The sequence below is a fragment of the Tupaia chinensis genome, unplaced genomic scaffold, assembly GCF_000334495.1.
Source record: "Tupaia chinensis unplaced genomic scaffold, TupChi_1.0 Scaffold000095_1, whole genome shotgun sequence".
Taxonomy (NCBI): domain Eukaryota; kingdom Metazoa; phylum Chordata; class Mammalia; order Scandentia; family Tupaiidae; genus Tupaia; species Tupaia belangeri.
In genome coordinates this window covers 1,150,789-1,169,833 of record NW_006159557.1, presented here as the reverse complement: position 1 = coordinate 1,169,833, position 19,045 = coordinate 1,150,789, and the positions used below count along the sequence as shown (strand labels likewise).

The window sequence follows — 19,045 nt, the reverse complement described above, 5'->3', positions numbered from 1 at the left end:
GTTGCTTTCTGTCTCTCTCTGTCTCTCCAGCAAGTGCACATGTCCTATGGCAAAAATTACTAAAAAAAAAAAAAAAGAATATAGACTAGCACCCAGCACCTAATACTTACTAAATTTCCACTATCACTTTTTCACTTTTCATTTCCTTGCTAGATCTTTACTTATAATTTCCCTGAAATCTATGATTATATTTCTGCTGCCTCATATGTTGCCTTCCACTCCTCAGTGTCAGTACCTATATGATGTCAACTATCTCTGAATCATATTCTCTGAATCCAGCCGCTTGTAGCTAGATTGGCCTGTGGCCTCCTTGTAACTTGCCAGCGACTCCCATTCACTGAGCCTATGAATTTCTCCTTTTCCTTTATGTTAGATTTTTGCCATTGTCCTAGTTAGGTGTTTTTTGTTTGTTTGTTTGTTTGTTTTGTTTTTTAATTATTGTTATTGCCAACACATTTCTGAACTTAGACAGAAAAGGATTTTACTGGAATGGTATTGAGTAGGTCACAGAACACCAGAAAAACAGACTAAGCTAGGAACAAGGAAAGCAAAGCCTAATTGAGGGCCCAACAAGGCCTTCACATGTAGGATTCCATACCATACTACTGGATTTTCTCCTTCTTTGTAGTCAGTACGGCTCTGTCTCTCTGACACCCCTGTCCACTGCCTGAGAATGCTTTCTTTTGACAGTATTTCAGGGAGCTGAGATCAACAGCTGAGGAAATAAAAAATGAGTCATGCTCCTATTGCAGAAGTTGAAGAGTGGGAGGGACTCCAGGATAAAGAACTGTGGCGCCTAAAGAGGAATAGAGGATAACAAGATGCAAATATTAGAAAGAGAGGAAGTCACTAAAGAGTTTCTCAGAACTATTAAATGTTTCGTTACAAGATAACGAGTCTGTCTTCTAAAACTGTGAGTCAGTCATAAGTAGAGAGTTCCCAGATGGACTTTGGAACTTCTGTCCCCCTACCATAAGTGTCCATTTTCTGAGTGACCAGTGGGCTCCAAGATTTGAGCACATTCTCAAATGAGTTTATGATCCCAAAAGAGTTGTAAAATACTATTTTCAGCCACGAAAACAAAAACAGTCTTACTCCAGCAAGTCAGGTGGCCCACGTACTGGCTCTTCCAGCATTATTTAAGAAAAAAAACAAAAAACATATATATCTGAAAATTCTGCAAGTTCCTGCTCATCTAACAGATGTTAAAGAGTTACTAAGAGAGTGACATCATTTACAGCTAAAGACCACTAGTGGAAATTTTAAATATCCCATGACATTGGGTCAAAAAACTTTTGAACTGTGGAATCTTTGGTCAGCTAATCAAGTCAATTACATAGTTATGATATAGTTTTGCCACCCCAGTTGTCTTTTTATTGCAACCTGCTATTTTTCTGGTAGTTTTATAAAGAAGTCTTCTTCGTCTCCATGTTTAGACAGGGAATAATCAAAACCTCTTTTTCACTGTCTGACTCAGATCCCTTTTTACCCACATAACAAGGTAGAGATGCATGCTTGGCTTAAGCTGGAGGCGTTTCAACTCAATTTAATCATTATAGGGAAGAGGAAAATGGCCTACTCCTGTGGTCTCTGAATACTCCTCACCTCCCTGACACAGTAGAAGAAAACTGAACTTACTCCCTTATTCTATATTCATTTATCAGTTATGTAGTTTTATCAATAGCTAATATTGCAAAGCACAATATACATATGGGACAAGGTTTATTATAAAGCAGAAAAGCTATAAGTCCCTTGTTTATTCTTTTTAAATTATTTATTTAATTTTCTTTTTAAACATTATTTCTTAATTTAACCAGAGAGAGAGGGAAAGCAAGAAAGTAAGCTGCCAAGTTGGATCCTCGTACGTTGGTCTGCCATGAGGGAGTCCAGCACCTTAACCACCACACCATCTGCTGGCCCCCCTCTTATTCTTAAGCTAAGTTCTCAGATACACTAGGGACTTTCTTGGTGCCCAGCACTGTTCTAGTTAGTTTCTTTATGCAGATAACCAATATAAATAGAATCCTGATATTTTCTTCTTGTACTCTACATGATCGTTTTGGGCAGCTCCCTTCAAAGACCACTGACTTAGCTTACAATAAATAGAATTCTCAGACTTCTGCCGTATTATTGCAGTTTACCTTTGGAATCTACCTAGAATTACAGAGTCTGGGTGGCTGCTTTAGACAGACCTAGATCCCTGTAATAAATTAGCTCTTTGACTCAATCTCAATTTGCTTCCATAAGTGATTTTACATCTTATGGATTATCTAGCTATGAGCAAAGTCATTTTGTGTCTTTGTCTTGCTTTAAGGCAGGTGATTAGGAGAATATAAGAACAAAAGCAGTGTCTGAACAGCTGGTAAGTAGTTACACACAGGAAGTGGTAGCTTGTCGGTTTTCCTTTCCTCTCTGTTGAGTTACATTAATGTCACATGTGCATTTCCCTTTTTACCAGAGAAGAAAGATTTGCTCAGCTTCTGAAGCTTCAGAAAGAAAAGGTTTCATGCAATTGATATTTGAAAATATTTTGTAACCTACAGTAGAACAGTACAATGAGTTTCCGAGGGAAGGTTTTTAAACGGGAGTCCAATGAATTTTGGAAGAAGAGACGAACAATGAGGAGAATCAATCAAGAAGAAATCCACAGGTTTAGTTCTGTAGGTATCTAGATGTCAATGTTTTGCTTTTCATCTTTTCTTCAGTGCTTTCTTAAAAAAAAAATTGGCTTTCAAGTAGTGTTCTAACACACGCTAAAGGACAGTCTTTTATGAAATAGAAGATTCAGTTTGGCTCATAAGTATCTTTTTATAAATCAGTAATTGTTTTAAAAGATATTAATTGAAGATTTAAATAGTTAAAGCATTACTATATTTTGAATACTATCATATTTTGAATTAATCTAAGATTATCTTAATATTTTGTTACTAATGAGAATGTCTGGGGCAGTTAGTCTTTGTATTAAAGAAAAGCCTACAACTGTCTAAATTAATACCCCAATTGATATCTTGTATATAATCATTTTTTAAAGTTATTGTTCTATTTTTTATTAGGTACCAGTAACTATTCTTAAATTCTTAGAAAGCACCATCTAAAATACAAAAGGAAAAGTAAATAAGTACTTGATTATAATAGTCAAGGAAGATGATAAAAATTTGTTTTAAAAAAGAGATTGAATTCTTTTTTATTAAAAATATTTCTGACTTACTATTGTTCCCCCCACCACCAAAAAAAGAGAGCTCCAGATACATGCTTCTTACAGAACTCTGTATTTCTATCTGTAAGAACTTCTGACAGTTGAATGTTAGAGCCGATTGTGAGAGCACCTCAATGACAACCTGTGATGTGGAAATGGCTACACTTTGTGTGACAGACACTGCAGCAACATTGTTGGGTAGCTCATTTTAGAAGAACGTTTATTTTACAGGCTGATTCAAGCTTTGCTTTCTTCAGAGCAGGGTTTCTCAATCTCAGTACTATTGTCGTTTTGGGTCTGAAATTTTTTCATGTTGGGGAGAGGTTATCTATGCATTGTAAGACATTTAGCAAAACCTTGGTCTCTATCCATTAAATGCTAGTGGTAACCTCTGCCCAATTGTTAGAACCAAAATGGCTCCAAACATTGCCAAATGTCCCCAGGCAGGAAGGGTGATTGCCAGGTTCTAGGCATTAAGCATCTTTTTGTTCATATAAACAACTTTAGTCTAGAAACAGAAGTAGCATTTTTAAGAAATATGTGTATGTGTATATAAAACTATGTATAGTTATTTATGAATATAATTAAATTAATGAATAGCCACTTAACCCTTGATAGACCAAACTAGGTACAAGTATTCTGTCTCAATGAATAATGCCTCTCTTTATACTTAGAATTTGATGATAACTTAACATGAACAGAATTTGTTTCAAGTCTGGCTCATGGGGTTGTTGCTGTGTTGTTGACTCAGTTTCTATCTTAGCAGTGTATGTTCTTCTTTGATGAACACACACAATCAAACCTCTCAATTTTGTTTTCATGGAGAATAGCTGGGTCTTTCTACCCAGCATTTTATAACTGGTATATGCAGTGTCCTGGACCTAACGTCTTGCTTCCCATTGTCCAAAAATAAAAGCCCAATTGAGTCCCCTCCTTGGGCCCCATAAAAGCCTTGTTTGTTGTTTCCCATCAGCTTCAAAGGTATTTTTTTGCCTTGAGATGACTTTAACCTTTAGATGAGTCTAAGAAACATAATTTTCCTGTTGTGTTTTTCTCAGTGGGATTTAAAAGTGCATGGCTTGTGTCACCCTGAGATTACTTCTCATGTCCACCAGAAGAGACAGCAGAATGAGAACACAGCTATCTTACACAGACCACACATATGTATTGGCCAGAAGAGAGTCCCCAGTGTCTCACCACATAATGAAGCTAATCACTCTATGAATTATCTTAATTGAATTTAAACATAATGTTACTGAGTACTTTGGGGAAAGCTGCAGGGAAAGACATGGTGTTTTCCCATAGCATTCAGTAGCAATGTATTAAATTTAATTAAGATCATTCATACAGTGATGAGCTTCCTTCTGTGGAAGACACTGGGGACTTTCTTGCTCTAGTTGTCTGCTTTTGGTCTGCCTAAGATAGGCAAATCTTCTTTCACAGTTGTCTCTTCTACTGAGCCCAGGATTCCTCAATATATCCTTAAGTATTATTCTAGAAATGTGTTTTTCATTTTGGAAAGCAAAATTCAAAAAAGTGAGATAACTATTTAAAGTGCAGTATTTGAGACAGAAATCATGGGAGTCATTCTGTCACACATGCCTGTGTGACCTTGACGGCCTGTGTGGCCTTGGACAGGTAGCTATAATCGCTCTGAACTTCAGTTCCCTCTTCCGTCAAATGTTCATAATAATACCTTTCTCGTCTTAAGTTTGTTTATTAGAATTAATTTTGATAATGTGTATTCTGACCATGGTTTGAACGTCATAAAAAGTTATTAGAGTTGCACGTGTTATGCCGTACTGTTAAAAAACAAGTACGAGTACTTCCAGTGACAAGGATAAAGGAACATAATGGTAGTGATATTGTCTTTTCAGTGACTGCAACAACTAAAGCCACTGGGTTAGTGGTGACGTTTTCCTCCTGAAAGCCTTTTATGGTAATAGATCTACTCAGTAGACACATTTCTGAATTGCACCAAGCTGTGGGGAGTCCGTGACCTCCCTCTGTGTTGGTGGGGTTTGCCTCAGAAACACCAAATACGTACTTCCCATCTAAGCCAAATTTAGCGGAAGACGAATATGATTGATCTTTCTGCAACACAACCATCTATGCTTGCTAAAATCTAAACCAACATCCCTCAACTGGCTTTGGAACCTACTGAGTGAGTGACAGGGAAGAAGCAATTCATATGACAGTATCTCCAACAGAGGAAGATGAGGCCTAAAATTAAATTAGAAAAAAAAATTTCTTTTCACTTTTGAATATACCCAGAGACATAATCATTGTTGGAGATATTTATCATAGGTTATCTGTTTTTGTAGCAATCATGTGAGTTTTGAATTAAGAAGTCATTTCTTTCTGTAAGACAAATTTGAACACAGTTTAATTTTATGTCATCTAAAATGCTTATCCAGAGCTCTGTGGCTTCCTAGAAACTATGCAACTCAAGCTTTAAACCCTCTTAACCCAGGCTGAAATTTTGGTTATTCTGTTTTCTTCAAATGCCGTTTGAAGCTATATATTTAACCTGTTGGAATTTTTAATTGTTCTGGAATTTTTCCTTATGAATCTAATTTTCAAATGAGTTGTCTAAAAAATATATTCACCTTGGGACCAGTGGATAGCATAGTGGTTATGTCGCTTTACTCCCACATAGTCAACTGTGGTTCAAGAGTTGGAGCTGGCAGCTTAAAACTCATGTCAGGCACATGTTGCATGCAGACCCAAAATCCCAGGAGAAGAATGGAGGAAGAGGGTCTGTAGCATGGCCATCCCCTTCAGCAGGTGATTTCTTGCTTTCTGTTTCTCCGTGTCTCTGGCAAGTACACACACCTTAGAGCAAAAATATCTCTTAAAAAAAAAAAAAAAAAAGGAAAGAAAAAGAAAAAAAAGAGAAATATCTTCACCTTTTTAAATACACGTACAATGGACAATATGCAACTGAGAAGGTGTAATCATAGAGCAAAAAGGTTCAAGAAAAACAGCACTTGCTGGTTGAGCAAGGACTAGTTCTCTTCATTTTTGAAATGCATATGTATCCTGCAGTTGATACTTTTCTTTTTACTATATGTCTATTTTTCTTTCACCAAAATCATTCGGTATGATCTCTTGTGCATAGGAAGTCAATAAAATGATCATTTCCTTCCTGAATTGCATGTTCTAATTTGGAAAGATTAAATAGACGATTAAGTAGAATTATTACATCAATCATCTATGCAGTCAGAAAAACATGCAAAACTTATTTAAATAAACGTGATTTGTTGTTTTATGTTGTTTCTGGCTTGTAGATCATTAATCTGCAGGATTTTAAAGTATCTGAAAAACTTTGGATACACATGAAAATGTGTCTTCTCTTTAATATAGCCTATTAGCATTTTAATATAAAGATGAAAACTGTAGACAGAGAATATAATCTGAATGACATGTCTGCCACATCCATCATTTTATATTGTATTGTGCACCTTTCAAATCAGCTTTTTATCCTTTACTCTTCCATGCTAATATCATAACATCCCTCCCTGGTTACTTAAGTGACTCTTTGCTTATATGAATGTTTTATACAGACAGTGTTTGTTGCCTACTCACACCACTCTGTTGTGCAATGAGTCAGTTAGCTGAAATGGATTGGGTCCCAGCAACAAGGAAGATGGACCAGGAATGATGAAATCACAGAACAGCAGGGATGAGTTATAAATGGACAGGTTAAAGAACACAAAAAAGCAGAGTAACCAGGTGGATCTGAATTCTATCTAGATTACAGAAACGAAGAAGTGTCCATTGAGATTTGATCTGACTTAAGAATACAGGTGAACCTGGATCTGGGTGTGAGCTGCTACAATAAGGAGCAACTTGTGCAGGTGCCAGAGAGCTACAGAGAAGCTGTTTCCAAAGGACATGGGGAGGTACCTGCAATTCCACCAAACATGACCTTTCTTTCTTCAAAGCTGACTGCTAAGTGAAGAAGAGTTAAACCAAGAGCAAACCAGAGACCACATGTTAGAAAATAGAGTGCCAGGGCCAGCAGATGGCATGGTGGTTAGGGCACTGAACTCCCACATGGCTGACCATGGTTTGAGTCCCAGGCCTGATGGCTTGAAAATCACACCAGGTGCATGTGTGTGCATGCCCAAAATCTCAAGAGGAGAATAGGGAGAAGAGATTGCAGCATGGCCATCAGCCCTGCAAGGTGATCTCAATCTGTTTCTCTCTCTCCAGTGAGTACATGTGCCCTATGGCAAAATCATTAAAAAAAAAAAAAAAAGTGAAGTGTCTACATAGACAGCAAGGAAGGTCATGATCTCAACACTCCTGTGTCCCAGAAGTTGACAGTGGGACAATTTTTTTTTTCTTTAAGTTTAGAGATTTCTTTAATTGGTGACAATTTTCACTCTGGATGTTGACATAAACATTTTTAGAATTCATTATATGATTCCTTAAGCCACCTTTTCATTTCCTTGTCTTCTTTCTTATCCTCCTATAAATATTTTTCATCTTCTGTCTCTATAAGCTTCCTTCCTTGAGATACCCAGTGACTTCATTCTAGCCCCTAGCCTTCTAACGTTCTTCACTGCAGAAACTCTCCAAGAGATCAAAGTATCCTAAACTAGAGCTCTGTAAGAGGACTTCAAAGAGTTCATGGAGAAACAGACTTAAAGTATGAGTTTCTTTGGGTGCAAAATACTTTGAAATCCATGCATAATTTTTCATTATATGCATTGTCATTAATTTTTTGAAAACCTCTCATATTTCAGAAACTTCCTAACAGGGAAAAAAAAATAAAAGCTTTTCTGTTTCTTGTTTGTAAGGCCATATTCTTTGCTAGGAGAGTGGAACCATAAGGTTCTGACTGACCTAGGTTGAAATAGCAATTCTTTTTTTAATTGGAAAAAGATGAGCAAATGAATTGAATAGACAACTCACCAAGGAAGACTCACAAATGGCCAACGGCATATGAAAATATGTTCAAAGTCTCTTCTTATAAGGGAAATAAAAATAAAAACCACAATGAGCTGCCATTTAACCCCAGTTAGAAAGGCCAGGATCAAAAATAAATAAATAAATAAATAAATAAAAATAAAAAACAAAGAGCAAGTGCTGGTGAGGCTGTGGAGAAAAGGGAACACTCTTTACGCTGTTTTTCAGAATGTAAATTTGTACAATCTCTGTGGAAAACAATATGGAGGTTCCTCAAAAACCTATAAAAAGAGCTATCATAGGACTCAGTAATCCCCCTCCTTTGTATTTTCCCAAGGGACAGGAAAACACTCAATCAAAAAGACACTTGCATATCCATGTTTATTGTAGCATTATTCACAATTGTTAAACATGGAATCAACCTAAGTGTCCAAAAACTGAAGACTGGGTTAAAAACCTGTGGCACAATATACTATGGAATATCACTGAGATATAAAAGATAGTGAGACATTGTTGTTTGATTTAAAGCGAATGAATATATTGTAGAAGACTAATGTTAAATAAAGTGAACCAGACTTTGAAAGATACATACTGTATATCCCAACTCAATTTGTACAGAATATCTGCACTGTATGGCATAAACAGAAAGAGCTAAAGATATGAGAGTAGAAAGGTAAATGTAGAGACCAGAGACTGTAAGGGAGGGAAGTAGATAGTAAGGAGTGGTAGTGGAGGATGGGGATGAGGTACAACGAAAAGAAACATTTAACAGATCAAAGAAAAGTTTTCTGTTGAAAAAAAAATGGAGGTTGTTCATGTTGGAAACTTTATGTAAAGTGTAAAATTAATCTGAAAAAAATTAAAGATTTTTTAAAAAAAGAAATAGAAGTTCTTCCATCAACTTGCAGTCTAGATGGATTACATCCTCAGAATCCAAGTTTTTCCATCCAAGTTAAAAAAAGAAAAGAAAAGAAAAGAAAGGAAAGGAAAACGAAAAGAGGAAAAGAAAAAGAAAAAAGGGAAAAAGAAAAGAAAAGAGAGGAGAAGAGAGGAGTGGAGGGGAGGGGAGAGGAGGGGAGGGAAAGGAGAAGAGAAGAGAAGAAGAGAAGAGAAGAGAAGAGAAGAGAAGAGAAGAGAAGAGAAGAGAAGAGAAGAGAAGAGAAGAGAAGAGAAGAGAAGAGAAGAGAAGAGAAGAGAAGAGAAGAGAAGAGAAGAGAAGAGAAGAGAAGAGAGGGAAAGAAAAAAAAAGAAAGAAAAGAAAACCAATGAGGATCTTGTCTGGAGTTGATATGGGTGTTCAGTGAAAGAAGATATTAAACATGGCTTATCCATGGTAGCATGCTCTGCTAGATGTTCCTACTCAGCAAGCTGAGGCCATATGGGAAGCAGAGTCTAATTCTTGGCATACCCTACAAAACGTGTGCACCTGTGTGCACCTTGTAGTCCTTGAGACAGGAGGATCAAAACCTAGCAAGACTATATATGTATTTTGTTGAATGTATGTATCATGGTTCTTGCCATTCATCAAAATAGTAGTAGTAAAAAAGCAGTAGCTATGATTATCATTTAGGAGTTAATTATTAAATAGTAGTGTCTATTTTTGCTACTAGTATTAAATTTGTTGATGTGATGTGTTATTTCTCTATGCAAATATATGAATTAGTTTCATATAACAAATGTAGCAAATGTGACTCTTAAGATGAAAATAGCAGACTGAAGGAAGGTGATCCGAGGCTAGCGATGGCTTTGAGATACTGGTCTATCCTGTACTGCAGGGGCCTGTCCACACTTCCAACATCAGGCACCTGTGGTGAGCACGTGGCACTGTCAGACCCAAAGGCAAAAGTAGCTAAAGTTCATATTTTGGCCTCCAGATATTTTGCTGTCAGAGAAAAATGATGACTTGAATGAGTTAGGCTTACTGGGAAACAAGAGATCAGGGCTACACTGAATGTATCACCTTGGAAGGCATTTGAGTTCCCCATTCCCAGGTATCAAACCTGATGTATATTTTGCAGAACGAGATGACGTTGGGATACATTAGTAATACATGTCTTTACTAAAACCAAATGTCCATCACTTAAAAGATAAGAATTATTGTCTATAAAAAGTCCTCCATTAAGACCACCTAAATCCAAATAAACATAATTTGAGGAAATAATGGTACCTTATGATAGGTGATGCTCATTGTCTTGAACCACAATGAATTTCTTCAGTTGCAGGCAGAGGAAATTTCCAGTAAACAAGCACAGTTCAGAGAACGGAACAGTAGGAAGAATGGAGAGACAGGCTCAAAGAAGAACCAGAAATGGACTTAGAGCAGCTTGGGACAGTGGGAAAAGTGGGTGGTCTCGGCGGTTGGAACTAATTAATAGTCTTTAGGAGTGAAGCCCCAGAAATGAACAAATTCCAGTTCTTCTCTCAATTTTTGTATCCCTCCATTCAAGATTTTGAGTTCTAGACAGGAGGACTGAATGGGTTTCGCTGGGGTCACATGCCTTTATTCAAGGAAAAACAAGACCCTTTTAATAATCAGACCCACCAGGACTGCTGTCATTGGAATGCAGGAAGAAGACCTCAAAAGGAAATTAGAATCCTAGCACTGAAAGAAAGCAGGATGGGTATTGCATAAACTGAAAAACAGCAAGTATTTACCATGCTTATTCAATATCAAGTCACTCCCAAAAAAAGAAAATTAAAGGATGGACTATCTTTATGGAAAGATTTATTAAAGATACAGGATACATGTTGTTGATGGGACTATTTACATTTATTTGGGTTACATGGTTAGGTGTATACACACTCAGACACACACATACACACAAAATACTTGACCCTTGAGCAAATTTTTGTTGGTGTGACTGTTAAAGTGTTAAAATGGTATCAGAGTTTAATCTGTGGCCACTTTCATCACAGGCTTTCTATAAATTAATCTGCAGTTCCCCAGTTTGTTCAAAGGCTTTAATTTCCCTGGTGTCAGGCAGCCTTGTAATTGGGTTGTGATGTATTTTTAATGATATTTATTATCTTTCAAGTGTTTCTAGAAAACTAAATGAGACATATAATTTAATTTAATTTAGATCTTCTTGAATATTTTGTGCTTCTTTAAAGTTTTCAGCATTATACAGCAAGCGGCCACTTTCGTTTTTTAATTTTAATGTGCAGTATAAGAATGTATAAATTTTTACATGCTCATAAGAGGTAGGTATATACAATCAGATTTCCTTAGAAACAAAATATTACTGCAAAAATCTGAATTCAATTTGAGACTACACTTTACATCACCAATATTATGAAACTTATTCCTGTTCTTTGTTTTTCTAAGGGTTAATGAAACAGAAAATTCTAATTTTTCTTATAATTATTGTGTTGAGTATGACAAACTAATTATGTTTTATATATTTGCAAAGGACTTTATACCTGACCAAGTTTAACGTGCTTTATTTCACTGAAATGAACTGAGACAATCAAAAAGTTACTACTGGTTGATTTCTTTTATGATCTGTGTCTGTCTTTGTTACCAAGGAAACCATTTCCAAACTCAGCCCAATCTGACTTTGTCCAGCTGTACAGTTTTGAACTTTGATTTAGCTAGTGTTTTTCCATTCTCATGAAACTGTAGTTCAAGACAGAGAGAAGGTCAAAGGGTCAGCATTAGATGGCTTATTCCTTACTTAATCACTTCCTTTTTAAGACAAGCTGGTCTAGTTTTCTGAAACTCAAACATTTGAGAGGTTGTCCAGTGAGACTCGCTCTGATGGAAGGCTGAATTAAATCTGTCACACGACCACAGGCTGACAGCTGTGGCCCTGGGTCCAGCTGCATGGACTCTCTCTGATCTTGTCATTTGTTTTAAACACAAAGAGTGTGGAACTTGGTTCCATTCCAATTACATGAAGGCCAAAGGGTCTTAGATTAAGTTAAGGTCTAAAAAAATCCATGTGTCATTTAGATCCTTATTTCTTCTAAGAAATTTAATCAGTTATCTGGATGACACTAAAATTAGTTAACAGCTGTGTTACTTCTAATTTGTTCTGGAGATCTCTAGATTGGATTCTTTTTAGGGTCTCTTTAAAAATCCTCTGAATAGTTATTGTGAGCTGTTTTGTATCTGTATGCCAAGATGAGAATGGAATTTTTAAATATTCAGCATGTCATGCTCTAATAGCGCCTACTCTATTAGTCCTAAATTAATACTTATATTTGTTTTTTATTTTTTTGTTTCTGTTTCATTACCAGAGTGAATCCATTTACAAACTGAAGAAGGCTTTCAGATATAAGATTAATTCTTTTTTGAACACTGAAAGTAGATAGAATAGGGGCCAACAGATTGCATAGTGGTTTTGTCATTGAACTCCCACATGGTTGACCATGGTTCCAGTCCTGGACCCAGTGGCTTCGAACTCATGCCAGGCATTTGTGCATGTGTGTCCAAGATCCTGAGAGAGGAATGGAGGAGGAGGGATTGTGGCATGGCCATCACTCCGGGGTGATTTCTCACTTTCCCTCTGACTATTTCTGTCTCTCTCTCTCTCTCTCCCTCTTTTCGTGAATGCACATGCCCTAAAGCAGAAATCTATTTTTTAAAAAGTAGATAGAATAAGGAGTCAGATATCTAGAAATGACAGGAATGATTGAAGAAGAGTAAGAGAATCCCAAATGACATCACAAGATGCACTGTATGTCACAGAAAGAACATGCAATTTATCAATGTAGGTTAAAAAAAACCTCTTTTTATAAAAGTGTTTCTTGAAAAGACTAGATTCTTTGAAAAGGAGAACTAGGAATAACTTGTTAAGATAAACAAAACTAGAGTTATCTGTAATAGTGAATAACCAAAGCTTGACTATAATTACACTTCAAATGTAAAAGCCAAATATGTGACCCTGAAACAAGGGATTTGTAGTAGTGATTGGTCATCTCTTCCGTATTCCATCACTCCCTTTCCTGATTGGTTTCCCAGTGCTGACAAGCTCACCTTGTATCTGTGTAGGGTAGAGCTAAAGAGAAAAAGTATCTGAGGTTGTTCTCTAGCTATTTCTATATGCAAGGCTAATGAGTTTATTAAACCAATCCTAAATTTAATCCCTTTTTATCTGAAAGTATAACAACACAAAAATATTTTCTAAGCTGTTTCTTAAGGAAAATAAAAGCTTGAATTTCAAAGTCACTTTCATTTGTTGATTTGCATAATTAGGTAGATTGCCTTTCTTTTTTCTATAGGGGAAAGAGCAACCTGACTTGACTCAAGGAGATACTCAGAGAAACTGCTTTTTCTTTTCTTTCTGCACTTTTCCTTATATTTACTAACCCTCTTGCCTCCATGAGAATCGCTATCAGAGGGATTTTTTAGGTAACAAGTATTAAAATATATAGTATAGTTCTTAGTACATGAAGAGTTTAATGTAGTTGGTTTGACTGGTTGGTTGGTTGATTTGACTTTGTTCTATTTATTATATATTTGGGGGTAAAACATGCAAGGTAATTTTCAATTATTTTTAAATAAAGACAAGTCTGCTTTGGTATTTGATGGTTTACTTGCCACTTATATATCTCATGTCCTTGATCTTTGTAACAACCTGCCTTTCCTCATTTATCTTGACATCTCCTAAGTCTTAGATAACTTGTCCAAATTACATAGTTGGTAGGTCAAAGACTCTGAACTTCCAACTAGAGATTCTGACTTAAAATCCTTTGTGATAATGACCAATGCACCGAAGTATTTAAAGAACTTACCAGATGTCTGAGGTTCCCTACCGGGCTAAAAATACTCTAGTTATTAAATTGCTAATTGTGCTTCTCTGTTTTGCTGTCATTAGCTTCTAGAATCACGTAGCTAATCTGTAATTATTTTCTCCAGTCCCCTTTCCCCAGTGTTTTATGTGTCTTTTTTTAATTACTTGAAGCTGTTAATGGTGGAACTTCTATGTGAAGTCCCACTGTGATAGGTTCCCTTTCTGGTGGATTTTCAAAGGGTAAACAATTTTAAAATCAAATAACTCCTTCATGTTTCCATGAAAATATGATAGTTTCGAGAAGTCAAGCACATTTCCACCATGATTAAAGCAATACATATTCCTTATACAAATTTTTAAAATGTGGAAAAATCAAAATAGCAAAATTCTACATTATCATAGTTCCATCTAAATAAAACTGATAATATTTAGATCTATATTTCTAGTCATTTTTCTTTAAAATTTTAAAATGTTGTGCAATTATTCTGTTGTACAGCATTTATTCCTACTTTTATTGAACAATAATGCAAATTTTGCTTTTTATTATAAACTTCAAAAAAGTCCACTTTAGAGAGAGTACATGGTTTCCTAGGATATGGTGTGTGGTGCTTTCCTAAGCATTTCTTATCTCTGAGAGTTGATCGTTTCCCATTTTTAGCCTACCTTGCCCTCTGCCCTTACTATACCTTAGAGAACTAGGTATGTTGCATCTGAACGCTGATGTCACAATACCAGTGAATCTAGGGCCTTTGTCAAGATGATCATAACCTTCCTCCCTCTGAGGTAGTCCATATCTTTGTCCTTTTGTAGCAATGCTTGCCAACTTAATCATTGACCTCAGCCTCCTCCTTCCCCCCTCCAAAAAAAAGCCAGTGATATGCAAAACATTGAGAATTAACCAGTTTTACTGAAGAACTGAAGAGTTCAGTAAATGAATGGAATGTTCCACACAATTATTCATTGATTCATTTTAACCTCTGTCCTTATTTGAAAGTCCTTCCCAAAACTCAGGATAGCATTAAGCCTTTCTCCACTACACACAGTTCTCTGAAAAATATTAATATAAGCCACTTTCTTTGAATAGCAACTCTGGTGCCTTCACTCCTTGGGTACATCCCCTCTCTGCCTTTCTTATCACCCTTGGATTCAGATGAATATGTTTTCTCCATCTTGTTACAAAGATAATGTTAGAAAGACATCCTTGCATAAATCTTGGATTATATGTGTGCATGTTTTTGTAAGATAGAGTCCTAGAAAAGAAATTTCTACATCTAAATTAAAGGATATAAACGTATTTACTCCACAAATATTCATACAATTTCTACTGTTTGCTCTGCATACACAAAAAATTTATGATACAGCTATTTTAAACCCATGACTAGTGAAGATGTAAAAGACACAGGCTTGGGACCAGCAGTTAGTGTAATGGCTATGTTGCTGGACTCCCATTAGTTGTCCACAGTTCGAGTCCTGGACCCGGTGACTTAAACTCATGCCAGGTACGTGTGCATGTGTGCCCAGGATCCCAAGAGGAGAATGGAGGAGAAGGGATTGCGGAATAGCCATCCTCCCTGAGGGAGGTGATTTCTCTCTTTCTGTCTCTCTGTCTCTCCCTGTCTTCCAGGCAAGCGTACGCGCCCTGTAGCAAAAATCTCTCCAAAAAAAGAAAAGAAAAAAAAAAAAAACCTATATCTAGTAATGAGTAGTTTAGGTATGGTGCTCTTCTGAGAGCTTAATGACTCACTTAATACTATGAGGTATTGGCTATTAGGCCGTTTTACAGAGAAAAAAGATATAGGATTTTAATTACCATACCCAAGGTTCTATAGCCCATTAGTGGTAATGCCAAGACTAGAACCCTAGGAATTCTGGCCCTAGAGTGTTATGTTATACTCCCTTTTGCATCTTAATATAGAAAACCTATAATCACACCTTCTGTTATTCTTAGGACTTTCCCAAAACAAGGCTGGCTGGGTAGTCTAGGTTATTTTTTAGTTTGACTAGACTTTGTAGAGAAAAGTTTGGGTTTTTTGATCATGTCATTTTTTCTGGGTCATCGAAAAAGTCATGACCCACTTTTGCATAGAAAAATGTGTCATGAGTTTTCCGATAATCCAGTGATTTGGTCATGTATTTGGTTCAGTATTTTATATCTTCAAGTGCTTATTTTCTTCATTTTCTTTAATTAACCCAATTGATTTTGAATTATAATGATGAAAATTTTTTAATATTTTTCATAAAATAGTATATTCATAAAATCCGAATTTTTAGTTAAGGCATGGTCAGTCTGTTTGTTTCAAACCAACTGAATCGTTCAGGATTATCAAGGATGTCAATTGCACCACATTGGGGTTTAGATATTGTGCTATGTTCCATGAGAAGTTGTGGAGTAACTAGAGAGGAAGAAAGCATTTGTTTTTTGTGACAGGAGCCCATTCTTCTACTGTGAAGTTGATTTGGAGGAGAGCTGTGGATTTGGGGAAATAGATCAAACAAATCTCTTAATACTCTATGAGAAGAATAGGGCCTGTTGCACTGTGGTGCAACACCAACCCTGCTGCATAGTAACAGGTACTGGTAGGCGCCTTTTCCCAGGCATAATGACTTTGGAATAGCTAATGAAATTCATTACTCATTTGAGAGAGAGTAAGAGTAAAAAGCACTATAAAAATCCAATCCAATTCAGGGTAATCTTGGCACATACCTATCCAAGTTGGTGCATTTCCAGAAGAAACAGGCACATAAAATTCAAGAGGGACAGCTCAGCTGTTTGTTAAAGCTGTAAATCAATGCTGCTCATTCCCAGTTTTATTCAACATTTCTGCGAGGAGTTGTAGTGAAAAATTAACTAATCCCGCCATCCTTGTATATATCTGTCTTTTTGACAGAAACTCTAAGCAAACAGCTTCCTTTCTCTGGGGTGAACTACTGGTTGTCTAGCCTGGATTCTCATAATCAGGGCTACATAAAACTTTTGTGGCAAGCCTTGCCAAATCCCGCCTCTAGGTGCTATGGAATCTATCACTGCTCTTTTCTTTTTAAGCTTCATACCCACAAAATTATGACAGATTAAATATCTTGAATGTTACACATTGATTAACAAATTCACTGGAAAGATCGAACAATCTATCCCTCCAGAGGCCAAAACTTAATAATATGATATGAGGCAAATCTGTTGGGTTTTGCAACCCCATGGCAAAATAACTTCAGTGCAATGTTCTGGACATAAAAGGCCTAATAACGATCACTCATTAATTGGCTAAAATATCATAGCCTGAAAATAATACATAAAAACGTGCCTTTCCATAGATGTCTACAGGTTGTACCTATGTATCAAAGAGAGCTGAAGATTTCTTCTCTCTGTGGTTCTGTTAATAATCTGTGGTTTGGAAGCTCTGGTTTGTTTATCGTAGTAATTTAGGTTGGATTAATTTTAGATAGAACTTGGGCCCCAGTAAGAGATTTTGCTAGATCTTCTTATATCCAGTTTCTTTAAAAAATTATTTTATTTAAATTTATTTATTATTATTATTATTTTAATATTTAGAGAGATAGAGACAGAGACAGAGAGAAAGTGAGAAAGCAAGCCTCCAGGTCTAGGACTTGAACCACAGTCAGCTATGTTGGAGTCCAGCATCCCTAACCACAACGCCATCTACTGGTCCCCTCCAGCTTCTTAATTAACACTCAAGTTTGAGACTAATGGGAGAAAAAAATTTAAAAGATAGGTAATAATAACTGTATTGGAGAAGACCTCTAAAATATCTTCATGTCATTTCATGTCGTTGCCTTTAACCTATGAATTACAACACACAGAACAGCCACTTGCTTATCCCTATGAAATTGGTGTGAAGAGGGGTAAGAAAAGATAAAAGTATTAATTGCTACATAATGGGCTGTTGCTGTGAGTTCTGTAGATTATCATGTACTTAAGCTGAAGAAATTTTAGTGAAAGAAAGGTTCATAAATACCCAAGCAAATCCATGGGAGAGATAAGAGCTTCTTTATAGGTTTTTACTGTACATTTTGTTTTATTAGCTGTTTTTCATACATTCACATTCCTATTAGGGGGAAAAAAGTGTAACCAAGTCTTTCACACTGGAAGATCTTTAGGGACAGCTGTTAATCCAAGGAGACTTTAAAAAGTCTGTGGGAAGATGGAATTCAAGTAGGCATCTATTTTCGTGCACGTTTTGAAATCCTTGCATAGTTTTTTCCATAGTATGTGTGTTCTATGAACTTTTTGTGAAAATATGTGTTGTTGTGAGGTAGGAGGCAATAGGTGACTGAGGTCGACTCCTGAACTGGAGTAGACTCTCACGACTTTAAGACCTTCAAAGCCAGTTAAAATAAATACATATTGGCACCAAACCAAACATCTGGAGTCTACATTTGCTTTTTGTCTACCAATTTATCATCCTTGCTTGGGAAGTAAGGAATTGTAACTAAAAATAGATCTAACCAGAATAATAATATCAAAAGGAAGAGCTTCTAGGCAGACTTTTTAAAAACTACACAAGTCATGCCATGGTATTTCTGTACATTCTATTTCAAAATGCTCAGTATTCTACAGCTCTCTCACTAGATTATGTCAGACAGTTAAATTCCTTATTTTCTCCAGAGTGCACAGAGCCCTGTATTTTTATTTGCTAAATCTGACCACCTAACTGGAAGGGTCCTTGTAATGAGAATACTGAGCTTGCAGTGCCCTTAGTTTATTTAAGCATTTATAAATTTTTTAAGGCAAAAAGTGCATAAAGATTCTTGCTATCAGCCCACCATGTTCATACTTTGTTTCATTGTATTTTTTATATTTGGAAAATCATCAAAACAAATATATCGACTGCTGCTTTGAGGAGCCCATTAGCAATTGTTGCAACATTGATGAAAGTTTCTGGGGTTTTCCAGAAGAAATCTTCCAAAGAGAGCTTCAGAAATCAAAGCTAAATCTGTGTGCTTTGCAGAACGGGAGGCAGCGGCAAACTTTTATGGTGAGGGAAGGGAGGTTAGGTGATGGTCTGTTGAGGTCATCAATATAAAAAATAAAACAACTACTTTTTTCCTATTTAAAAGATCACCATAGAATCTAAATTGCATGATGAACACTCAAGTTACCAGGAGTCCAAAACTAACCCAGAGGCCCATCCCTTTTAATTCACGTGGCATAAATGTCTCATCAGGTTGTACCCTTGGTTTT

General features: G+C 36.3%; 1 protein-coding gene across 5 annotated transcripts in view; it reads left to right on the top strand.

The window, feature by feature from the left end:
* Positions 1 to 19,045, top strand: part of DOCK10 (dedicator of cytokinesis 10) — a 262,391-nt gene that overhangs the window by 45,898 nt on the left and 197,448 nt on the right. The window contains exon 1 of one of the 5 annotated variants that reach the window (XM_027769881.1): positions 2,427 to 2,660. The exons of 3 other annotated variants lie outside the window; for them this stretch is intronic. In XM_027769881.1, coding sequence (XP_027625682.1) covers positions 2,556 to 2,660 — 105 coding nt within the window. In that variant the 5' untranslated portion in view covers positions 2,427 to 2,555. Of the gene's footprint in view, positions 1 to 2,426; positions 2,661 to 19,045 lie in introns of those variants that run through there. One more of the 5 variants, XM_006143303.3, reaches the window with a different exon arrangement.